This window comes from Oncorhynchus gorbuscha, linkage group LG17, assembly GCF_021184085.1.
Source record: "Oncorhynchus gorbuscha isolate QuinsamMale2020 ecotype Even-year linkage group LG17, OgorEven_v1.0, whole genome shotgun sequence".
Taxonomy (NCBI): domain Eukaryota; kingdom Metazoa; phylum Chordata; class Actinopteri; order Salmoniformes; family Salmonidae; genus Oncorhynchus; species Oncorhynchus gorbuscha.
Window position 1 is genome coordinate 57,035,429 of NC_060189.1, and position 11,287 is coordinate 57,046,715.

The 11,287-nt window shown below is 45.7% G+C and overlaps 1 protein-coding gene across 7 annotated transcripts in view; it reads left to right on the forward strand.

Annotated features, from left to right (window-relative positions):
- LOC124002166 (zinc finger protein 827-like) overlaps positions 1 to 11,287 on the forward strand; it is a 112,410-nt gene that overhangs the window by 83,704 nt on the left and 17,419 nt on the right. For 6 of the 7 annotated variants that reach the window (XR_006832933.1, XM_046309491.1, XM_046309490.1 and 3 more), the window contains 3 exons: positions 1,839 to 1,893; positions 2,840 to 2,940; positions 8,492 to 8,635. Coding sequence is in view for 6 of the 7 variants with exons in the window: in XM_046309491.1 (XP_046165447.1) it covers positions 1,839 to 1,893; positions 2,840 to 2,940; positions 8,492 to 8,635 (300 nt within the window). In the remaining variant the exon portion in view is untranslated. Of the gene's footprint in view, positions 1 to 1,838; positions 1,894 to 1,969; positions 1,984 to 2,839; positions 2,941 to 8,491; positions 8,636 to 11,287 lie in introns of all 7 variants that reach the window. The other variant, XM_046309489.1, reaches the window with a different exon arrangement.

Genomic DNA, 11,287 nt, shown 5'->3' on the forward strand with positions numbered 1-11,287 from the left:
AGCTCTGATTGCTACGCCTAAATGTCTTATACAGTAGCACCTCGGAAATTGTGGCAAAAAAAATCTCTCCAGCGAGAGAGATGCACACAACGATGAGAACGCAAATACACACACACACACACACACACACACACACACACACACACACACACACACACACACACACACACACACACACACACACACACACACACACACACACACACACACACACACAGATATGCACACACACACACACACACACACACACACACACACACACACACACACACACACACACACACACACACACACACACACACACACACACACACACACACACACACACACACACACACACACACACACACACAGATATGCACGCAGACACACACAAGCCCCCATGGGGAGCAGTGTCTACAAAGTGCCTGTCTTCCCCCACGTCCCTCCCTCTCTCCTTCTCTATCCCTCCTTCTCTCTTTCTTCCTCGACTCCTTTTCAAACATGTCGGCTCAAGCACACTTGGCTGCACACACTAGCCCCCCTGCCCCTCTCTCAACCCCCCCCGATTTCTCCCGTGTGGCATCACCATGGCAACGCGGAGAGACCTCTGTCCTTGGCGAACCGTTTGACGGAGAGGGGTGTTAGGGAGTGGGGGGCGAGGAGGGGTTGGGGGGGCAGCGACTAGAGCAGTGCCACCCAGGGAGCAAGAGGCTGCTATAATGAGGTCATCACTAGTAGGCTGCTGAAGCCAAGGGACAACATACACCTTCCCTGGGTTTTATTACTCTGCCCATAGAATTAGGAATTTGAATACTAGAATGGACATGAAAGTTCTTATGACAGCATAAAAGGTCAGCCATTTTGGTCAGGGAGTTGGTCAACCAGTGTGCTGTGATGAGATATTGTGTAAAACAATCATTTTGAAGATTCTCTGCACAGTATGTTTGTTAGCCAGTTTAAGTGGAATGATTCCAATAATTATTTTAACATTTCTAAGTTTTCAAACCAATATGCCAACATTCCATACTAACAATGCAGTCAATCCACAGCCACTGGATGAAATCAGTTGATAGGATTTAGACAAGTTGTAAATGTGGTCCTTCTGTAGCTCAGTTGGTAGAGCATGGCGCTTGTAACGCCAGGGTAGTGGGTTCGATTCCCGGGACCACCCATACGTAGAATGTATGCACACATGACTGTAAGTCGCTTTGGATAAAAGCGTCCGCTAAATGGCATATATTAAATGCAGCAAGCTCTGATATTGTATCATATTATAAACACTCACAGCTTTCCAAGAAAACAAACTGAGAGACATTTATGGTCCGTTTACATATATTTCATAGGCTATTTATACAGTCTAAAACCGGTACAAACTTTATAATTATATGACATTTTTTTAGGTTAAAAAAAATAATCACATGCCTTACTTTTATTTTTCTGCATAAGTGAAATCAGGAAATGTCACCTATGCCTCTACTACCATTAATTCCAATTAGACTGGTTTGGATTTCTCCCTGGCCACAATGGCTGCCATTTTTATACCATTCTGGAAATTTGAGGGTTTGTGACATAGCCCCTCTAGTAATTGAATATGATCTCTTTGACTTTGACCACTTAAAACAGTATATACCAAGGCAACAGGACAAACATGCAACTTCCCTGGGTTTTTATACAGCATGTTACTTTGACCACAATGTTACTATACGCTACAATCTGGGATTGGTTCTTCAGCAAAATGGTTTGGGAAATGTCACGTTGAATAATCAATATGTCCTGAATAACCGCTTCGTGGTTCCATCATGATTTGTCATTGTTGTTAATGACCCTCTGATGTTGTGATGTTCTTTGTGTTGCAGAAAAAGTCAGCAAAGCCAACGACCACAAAGACAGCAACATGGTGGGCATAAGCAGGTAAGACAGCAACACGGTGGGCATAAGCAGGTAAGACAGCAACATGGTGGGCATAAGCAGGTAACACAGCAACATGGTGGGCATAAGCAGGTAAGACAGCAACATGGTGGGCATAAGCAGGTAAGAGAACAACATGGTGGGCATAAGCAGGTAAGACAACAACATGGTGGGCATAAGCAGGTAAGACAACAACATGGTGGGCATAAGCAGGTAAGACAACAACATGGTGGGCATAAGCAGGTAAGACAACAACATGGTGGGCATAAGCAGGTAAGACAACAACATGGTGGGCATAAGCAGGTAAGACAACAACATGGTGGGCATAAGCAGGTAAGACAACAACATGGTGGGCATAAGCAGGTAAGACAACAACATGGTGGGCATAAGCAGGTAAGACAACAACAACAAAAATCTGTTGTTTTGTCACATACACTGGTGTAGTGAAATGTGTTGTTTTACAGTGTCAGCCATAGGAGTACGGCGCCCTTGGAGCAAAATCTGTCCAGGTTAAGTACTGTCCAGGTTAAGTACTGTCCAGGTTAAGTACTGTCCAGGTTAAGTACTGTCCAGGTTAAGTACTGTCCAGGTTAAGTACTGTCCAGGTTAAGTACTGTCCAGGTTAAGTACTGTCCAGGTTAAGTACTGTCCAGGTTAAGTACTGTCCAGGTTAAGTACTGTCCAGGTTAAGTGCCTCGACAGATTTTCACCTTGTTGGCTTCTTTTCCGCTTAGCTGCTATTTCTACAGTTAGTCTGTTTTGGGGTATGGCTTATGGTTTAGCATTGAGATTGGGAGGCCTGGAGCTCTGCAACGTTATTTAAAAACAATTCCATATTGATTGCATATTGCTATCATATTTTAGCGTAAACATTTGTTTTAGTTATGGAGCTGTTATAGCATGATACTGCTCTGACTGTGTCTGTGTGTGGTTGTGTGTCCACTCCTAGCCCCTTCCTGGACGAGCGTTTCAGACAATCCCCCTTCAGCCAGCGCTCCAAGTCCTCCTCCCCCGCAGAGGCCAGCTCCTCTGCTAGGACAGCCCTCCACGGTGAGAGACACACTCACACATATCATTACTGTCAGACAGATAGACAGACAGATGAAATTCAGTGGGCAGACTACTATAGTGAGCCACACACACACTCCAGACAGACACTCATAATGTAGACATGCAGTCAGAATGTTGGCCCTCACAGCTAATTACAGTAACCTCCCACCCTCCTCAGCCACATCTCCACCTCCCCAGGCCTTTCCTCACTCTCTCACACATCTACCCAGCCATGAGGCCTCAACTCTGGCCAACCCTCTCTTCCTCCACCCCTCTTCCTCCATTCCTCCACCTCCATTCCTCCACCTCCATTCCTCCACCTCCAGAGCTTCCACCTCCCGTCTCACTCACACATCTACCCAGCCTTGGGGCTCCCTGCCCTGGACGGCCCTTCTGTCCCCTGTCCCTGGAATGGGGATGCTCTGTGGCTGTCCCTATGGTGCCTGTGGCAGGCAGGCAGAGATACAGAGGGTAATTAGCCTGTGCCAGCCTCACCCTCCATCACCATCCACCAGTTAATTAAAATCTGATTGGCTTCTACGTGTCAAGGGTGTCCTGATAGTTAATTCGCCCAACCGACGGTCTCCCTTCCCAGGGTGCAACGTGCAGAGCCGTGTCTTCGCTCTTTCTCTCTCTTTTATCGCTTTCATCTTTTCTCTCTCTCTCTCCCTCTCCCTGTCTCTTCCCGATGCCCAGTTCTTTCTCTTGTCTCCTTCAACCATCTTTTCTCTGCTTTTGGATTGCACTTTTCTCTTTTCCTGCTCCCTCTATCTCTTCCCCCTCTCTCCCTCTGTGTCCCTCTCTCTCCCTCTGTCTCTCTCCTAGGGGCGCAGTCAGTCACATAGCTGTGTTCTGTGCTAAGGGTAGTGACCCTCCCCAGTGCTCCCATTAACCCAGTTTCCCAGTATCACCCCAGCACCACTCATTATCCAGACAGTTACTCTGAGAATCCCCTGTATTACTGAAACACCACTTTATGACAATTCAAACAGTTGCATGGTTGGATTTCATAATGACTGGTGCATTGTACCACTTTGCCCATACATTTCCACATTGAAAATGTGACCATCTCTGTGTGGCGGTAATTGTGGCTGTTTACAGCAAGTGTGTGTGTGTGTCGTGATGGTGGCGGCTGTCCTTCCTCTCCCCCTGCCCCGGGTCAAGCTCCAGCCAGCCTTTCGGAGGCCGTGCGTCTGTCCCTCCCTCCCTCCCCTCTCCCTCGTTCTCCAGCTCTAATAACACTAATTAAACCATTAACCACTTCAAGGCCCACGCCGGTCCTCTAATTGCCCGATTATCAGAGCTTTGGCTGGGGTTGCTTGGCCACTGTGGCCCCAGGATGGCCCCTAGACCCTGTCCATGGGCTCCAGTCACCCTGGATGACCTCCACCCGACCCTGCCTCTCAACCCCTCAGGACAGCTAATGTGATTATGTGGTCTGAGGAGATGAGATACAAGCCCCTTAAGGATCTCTGTGCCCATTCAGTACTAAGCCACACAAACGGAGGTGGTAGGAGGAAGAGTAAGGGAGAAGCCAATGCAAGACCGGCGCGCGCATGCGCGCGGGGGGGGCACCATGGTGAAGCTTGTCGGTGAGACTTAACAGACAAGGGGTTTGGTGAATCTTTGATAGAGCTCACCACTCTGCAGCCACTGATTCAAGGGGTCAAGTCCTCATGTGGGTCATACTGAAAAGTGTACTAATAAGTCATACACACACACCCCCACACCCTCTCCTCTACTCTGCCAACTCACATGCAGGGACACATGCATATATATATACACACACCCACCCACCCACACACTCCCACTGGTATGTCAGGTTGTGAGTCACAGAGTATGGCAGGTCCAGGGGCCCTTATGAGGAGTGATTCAGTCCCTGCAGAAGGATTACAACTAAGGAATATATTACTAGTTGTGTTATTACTGTATAGCCACTTGACTGAAATATTGTAGAATACCATCAGGGCACAGGCTTGTGTTTAGTTTAGTTTTGTGTGGATGAGGGTGTGCATTGACGTGGGGGTTTTATAATGGTGTGTAGTGCTCATTCGCTGAGAGATTCCCACACTTCACTTCAGGTAGCTACAGACACAGTAGGCTCTCTGCTCTATTCCAACCAGCACATGTCCAGACAGATAAAGATGGAATTGTCTTTTAGTATCCCTCCCTCTGGTCTCTCTCCTTCTCTTTTTTCAGAGAGAGAGAGAAGTCCAGACCTGTCAGCAGCATACAACTCTAGCTAGACGACCTTGAGACTTCTCCATCTCCCCCTCTGTCTTTCTCCAAGGCTAGTACATCTATTCTTTAATGCCTCCACCATTAAATCTCCCCCAAAATAACAGAAAATGGAGCCTCCTAGCCCCCCCCATCAAACCACCAGCTTGCATCTCTTATGACAGCCTTCGTTAAAACAAATTAATTTAGTGACGGAGGGTGACTCGAATAACTAGCCTTTTTTTGTCTTCCGCACAGTTAACGTCAAGATGCCTGTACCCGCAGTCAGACTGAAAACAGTCAAGAAGATATTTTTTCTGTGGTTTAACAGTAGATTCATGCTAGATGACAATAACAATGGTTCTTTTTTTGATTCTCTACTTCAAAAGAATGCAACAACTTTGACCCTTTGCTAAGCCCCGCCCCCCTTGGTTACTGTGGGTACAGTCATTTCTGTACTTACCATTTGACTATTATTTATAAGCTAACGCCGGGTAAATAGTGGACTTAAAGGGCTGATTTCCTGTGTTCCCTATTAAATGTCCCTATGTGAAAGACCATCCTGTGTGGAGTACGGTATAGTCAGTCCACTCTCCCCGAGAACAATATGATCCTAGGTAGTGTGGTGCCAGGCATCCATTTGAGACTAGCTGCATTGTGTCAATGACGGAAGCCCTCCCTGTCCATTTATTTATTTATTTATTTACCCGATGGAGGAGAGGGGGATAAAGAGAGAGGAGGAGTGGCATGGAATCCTAATTGAGAGCTGTGCCTTCATCAGAAGGTTAATTCTATATCTCTTCTTGTCATGTTCTCCCTTTTCTCTCGCTTTCTCTTCCTTTCTCACGCTTTCCCCACACCTCAATGCCTCCCTCTCTTCTCTTCTCTCTCCCTCTCTTCTCTTCTCCCTCTCTATTATGCTTTCTCCCTCTCACTCTCTCCATCCCTGCTGTATCCCTGGGTGGTTGTGTATTACTATATAGTCTGATTAGCATGGACAACCACACACTAGAGGGCTTAGGACTGATGGGTGATGGAGCACACACAGAGAGACAGAGAATATCAAGGGGCACACTGTGGTATAGTCTGATTATCATGGAGATGATGAGAACTTGAGAAGGCTATAGTGTTGGTATGAGAAAGATGGGGGGTTGGAGTAATATAGAGCAAAGTTGAGGGTTGGAGTAATTTGGAACAAGGTTGAGGGTTGGAGTAATAAGGAACAAGGTTGAGGGTTGGAGTAATTTGGAACGAGGTTGAGGGTTGGAGTAATTTGGAACGAGGTTGGGGGTTGGAGTAATTTGGAACGAGGTTGAGGGTTGGATTAATTTGGAACGAGGTTGAGTGTTGGAGTGGAATTGGAGTAATATGGAACAAGGTTGAGGGTTGGAGTAATTTGGAACGAGGTTGAGGGTTGGAGTAATTTGGAACGAGGTTGATGGTTGGAGTGGAATTGGAGTAATATGGAACCAGGTTGGAGTGGAATTGGAGTATTATGGAACACGGTTGAGGGTTAGAGTAATTTGGAGTGAGGTTCAGGGTTGGAGTCATTTGGAACGAGGTTGAGGGTTGGAGTCATTTGGAACGAGGTTGAGGGTTGGAGTGGAATTGGAGTAATATGGAGCCAGGTTGAGGTTTGGAGTAATTTGGAACGGGGTTGGGGGTTGGAGTAATTTGGAACGAGGTTGAGGGTTGGAGTAATTTGGAACGAGGTTGAGGGTTGGAGTAATTTGGAACGAGGTTGAGGGTTGGAGTAATTTGGAACGAGGTTGGGGGTTGGAGTAATTTGGAACGAGGTTGAGGGTTGGAGTAATTTGGAACGAGGTTGAGGGTTGGAGTGGAATTGGAGTAATATGGAACGAGGTTGAGGTTTGGAGTAATTTGAAACGAGGTTGGGGGTTGGAGTAATTTGGAACGAGGTTGAGGGTTGGAGTAATTTGGAACGAGGTTGAGGGTTGGAGTAATTTGGAACGAGTTTGGGGGTTGGAGTAATTTGGAACGAGGTTGGGGGTTGGAGTCATTTGGAACGAGGTTGGGGGTTGGAGTCATTTGGAACGAGGTTGGGGGTTGGAGTCATTTGGAACGAGGTTGGGGGTTGGAGTCATTTGGAACGAGGTTGAGGTTGGTTGGAGTAATCTGGAACGAGGTTGAGGGTTGGAGTAATTTAATTTGGAAGGTTGAGGGTTGGAGGTTGAGGGTTGGAGTGGAATTGGAGTAATATGGAACGAGGTTGAGGTTTGGAGTAATTTGAAACGAGGTTGGGGGTTGGAGTAATTTGGAACGAGGTTGAGGGTTGGAGTAATTTGGAACGAGGTTGAGGGTTGGAGTAATTTGGAACGAGGTTGAGGGTTGGAGTCATCTGGAACGAGGTTGAGGGTTGGAGTAATTTGGAACGAGGTTGAGGGTTGGAGTGGAATTGGAGTAATATGGAACGAGGTTGAGGTTTGGAGTAATTTGAAACGAGGTTGGGGGTTGGAGTAATTTGGAACGAGGTTGAGGGTTGGAGTAATTTGGAACGAGGTTGAGGGTTGGAGTAATTTGGAACGAGGTTGGGGGTTGGAGTAATTTGGAACGAGGTTGGGGGTTGGAGTAATTTGGAACGAGGTTGGGGGTTGGAGTCATTTGGAACGAGGTTGGGTGTTGGAGTCATTTGGAACGAGGTTGAGGGTTGGAGTCATTTGGAACGAGGTTGAGGGTTGGAGTCATTTGGAACGAGGTTGAGGGTTGGAGTCATTTGGTACACGGTTGAGGGTTGGAGTAATATGGAACGAGGTTGAGGGTTGGAGTAATTTGGAACGAGGTTGAGGGTTGGAGTCATCTGGAACGAGGTTGAGGGTTGGAGTAATTTGGAACGAGGTTGAGGGTTGGAGTAATTTGGAACGAGGTTGAGGGTTGGAGTAATTTGGTACACGGTTGAGGGTTGGAGTCATTTGGAACACGGTTGAGGGTTGGAGTGGAATTGGAGTAATATAAAACAAGGTTGAGGGTTGGAGTAATATGGAACAAGGCTGAGGGTTGGAGTGAAGTTGGAGTAATATGAATCAAGGCTGAGGGTTGGAGTGAAGTTGGAGTAATATGAATCAAGGCTGAGGGTTGGAGTGAAGTTGGATTTATATGAAACAAGGCTGAGAGTTGGAATAATATGAAACGAGGCTGAGGGTTGGAGTGGAGTTGGAGTAATATGAAACAAGGTTGGACTCCATTCCATTTCAGTTGCTGAATGCTTTCCTACAATATGGACTTTCAGGTCGCCTCCCGGTGCAGGTTATGAGAAAGTTGTGAGTAAAATATGGTAAACTGTGATGGTGACGGTACTCTGTCTGTTTGTTTCCAGACCCGGAGAAGGACACCGGAGAGCCGGGGGGGAACGGGATATCCCAGGGGATACTGAGCAGTCAGCAGCTCTACCCCTGTCCTGTCTGTGGCAAGGTGTTTGGCAGACAGCAGACCCTGTCCAGACACCTGTCTCTACACACAGGTGAGTCCACTAACACACACACACTCCCTTTCCATCTCTACGTACAGTTCCCTGTGTGTGTGTTGTGACGTGTGTGTGACTGTGTGTAATACCCTGTAAAAAGTAAATAAGGTTTACTAGACTGGATTACCCTTTCCTTTAAAGAGATTACCACCATGATTAGGCTCAGTGGGAAAACTGCCCGCCTAATTACCAAGCCAGAAGGCTGCTTTGCATCCCAGTACACACACTGGACACACAAACATGTGCGATATCGGATGCGCACACACACTTGTTTGTTTATTTATTTATATGTATATATATGTATATACACACACACACATACATACATACATACATACATACATACATACATACATACATACATACATACATACATACATACATACATACATACATACATACATACATACATACATACATACATACATACATACAGTGGGGCAAAAAAGTATTTAGTCAGCCACCAATTGTGCAAGTTCTCCCACTTAAAAAGATGAGAGAGGCCTGTAATTTTCATCATTGGTACACTTCAACTATGACAGACAAAATTTGAAGAAAAAAATCCAGTAAATAACATTGAAGGATTTGTAATGAATTTATTTTCAAATTGTGGTTGAAAATAAGTATTTGGTCACCTACAAACAAGCAAGATTTCTGTCTCTCACAGACCTGTAACTTCTTCTTTAAGAAGCTCCTCTGTCCTCCACTCGTTACCTGTATTAATGGCACCTGTTTGAACTTGTTGTCAGTATAAAAGACACCTGTCCACAGCCTCAAACAGTCACACTCCAAACTCCACTATAGCCAAGACCAAAGAGCTGTCAAAGGACACCAGAAACAAAATTGTAGACCTGCACCAGGCTGGGAAGACTGAATCTGCAATAGGTAAGCAGCTTGGTTTGAAGAAATCAACTGTGGGAGCAATTATTAGGAAATGGAAGACATACAAGACCACTGATAATCTCCCTCGATCTGGGGCTCCACGCAAGTTCTCACCCCGTGGGGTCAAAATGATCACAAGAACGGTGAGCAAAAATCCCAGAACCACACGGGGGGACCTAGTGAATGACCTGCAGAGAGCTGGAACCAAAGTAACAAAGCCTACCATCAGTAACACACTACGCCACCAGGGAGTCAAATCCTGCAGTGCCAGACGTGTCCCCCTACTTAAGCCAGTACATGTCCAGGCCCGTCTGAAATTTGCTAGAGAGCATTTGGATGATCCAGAAGAAGATTGGGAGAATATCATATGGTCAGATGAAACCAAAATATAACTTTTTGGTAAAAAATCAACTCGTCGTGTTTGAAGGACAAAGAATGCTGAGTTGCATCCAAACACCACCATACCTACTGTGAAGCATTGGGGTGGAAAAATCATGCTTTGGGGCTGTTTTTCTGCAAAGGGACCAGGACGACTGATCAGGCCATGTATCGTGAGATTTTGAGTAAAAAACCTCCTATCAGCAAGGGCATTGAAGATGAAAAGTGGCTGGATCTTTCAGCATGACAATGATCCCAAACACACCCCCCGGGCAATGAAGGAGTCGCTTCATAAGAAGCATTTCATGGTCCTGGAGTGGCCTAGCCAGTCTCCAGATCTCAACCACATAGAAAACTTTGGAGGGAGTTGAAAGTTTGTGTTGCTCAGCAACAGCCCCAAAACATCACTGCTCTAGAGGAGATCTGCATGGAGGAATGGGCCAAAATACCAGCAACAGTGTGTGAAAACCTTGTGAAGACTTACAGAAAATGTTTGCCCTCTGTCATTGCCAACAAAGGGTATATAACAAAGTATTGAGAAATGTTTGTTATTGACCAAATACTTATTTTCCACCATAATTTGCAAATAAATTCATTAAAAATCCTACAATGTGATTTTCTGTATTTTTTTCTTATTTTTTCTGTCAGTTTAAGTGTACCTATGATGAAAATTACAGGCCTCTCACCTCTTTTTAAGTGGGAGAACTTGCACAATTGGTGGCTGACTAAATACTTTTTTGCCCCACTGTGTGTGTGTGTATATATGTATACACACACACACACACACACACACACACACACACACACACACACACACACACACACACACACACACACACACACACACACACACACACACACACACACACACTGAGTGGATGGAGTCATACACACAGTTGCAGTAGGTGTACATGCAGAGTGTAACAACATTGGGGCCATACCGTATCTGATGCAAAACCACATACTACTGTGTCTGTACATGCTTTTATGGATATTAACACATTTACATACATATATATGAATGAATACATATACATATTAATACACAGAAATACATATACATATTAATACACAGAAATACATACAGTGAGTGGACAGAACATTAAGGACACCTTAATATTGTTGCCCTCAGAACAGACTCAATTTGTCAGTGATATGGACTCTACAAGGCGTCGAAATCGTTCCACATGAATGCTGGCCCATGTTGACCCCAATGCTTCTCACAGTTGTGTCAAGTTGGCTGGATGTCCTTTGGGTGGTGGACCATTATTGATACAGACGGGAAACTGTTGATTGTGAAAAACCCAGCAGCGTTGCAGTTCTTGAAACAAACCAGTGTGCCTGGCACCTAGTACCATACCCCGTTCAAAGGCACTTCAATCTTGTGTC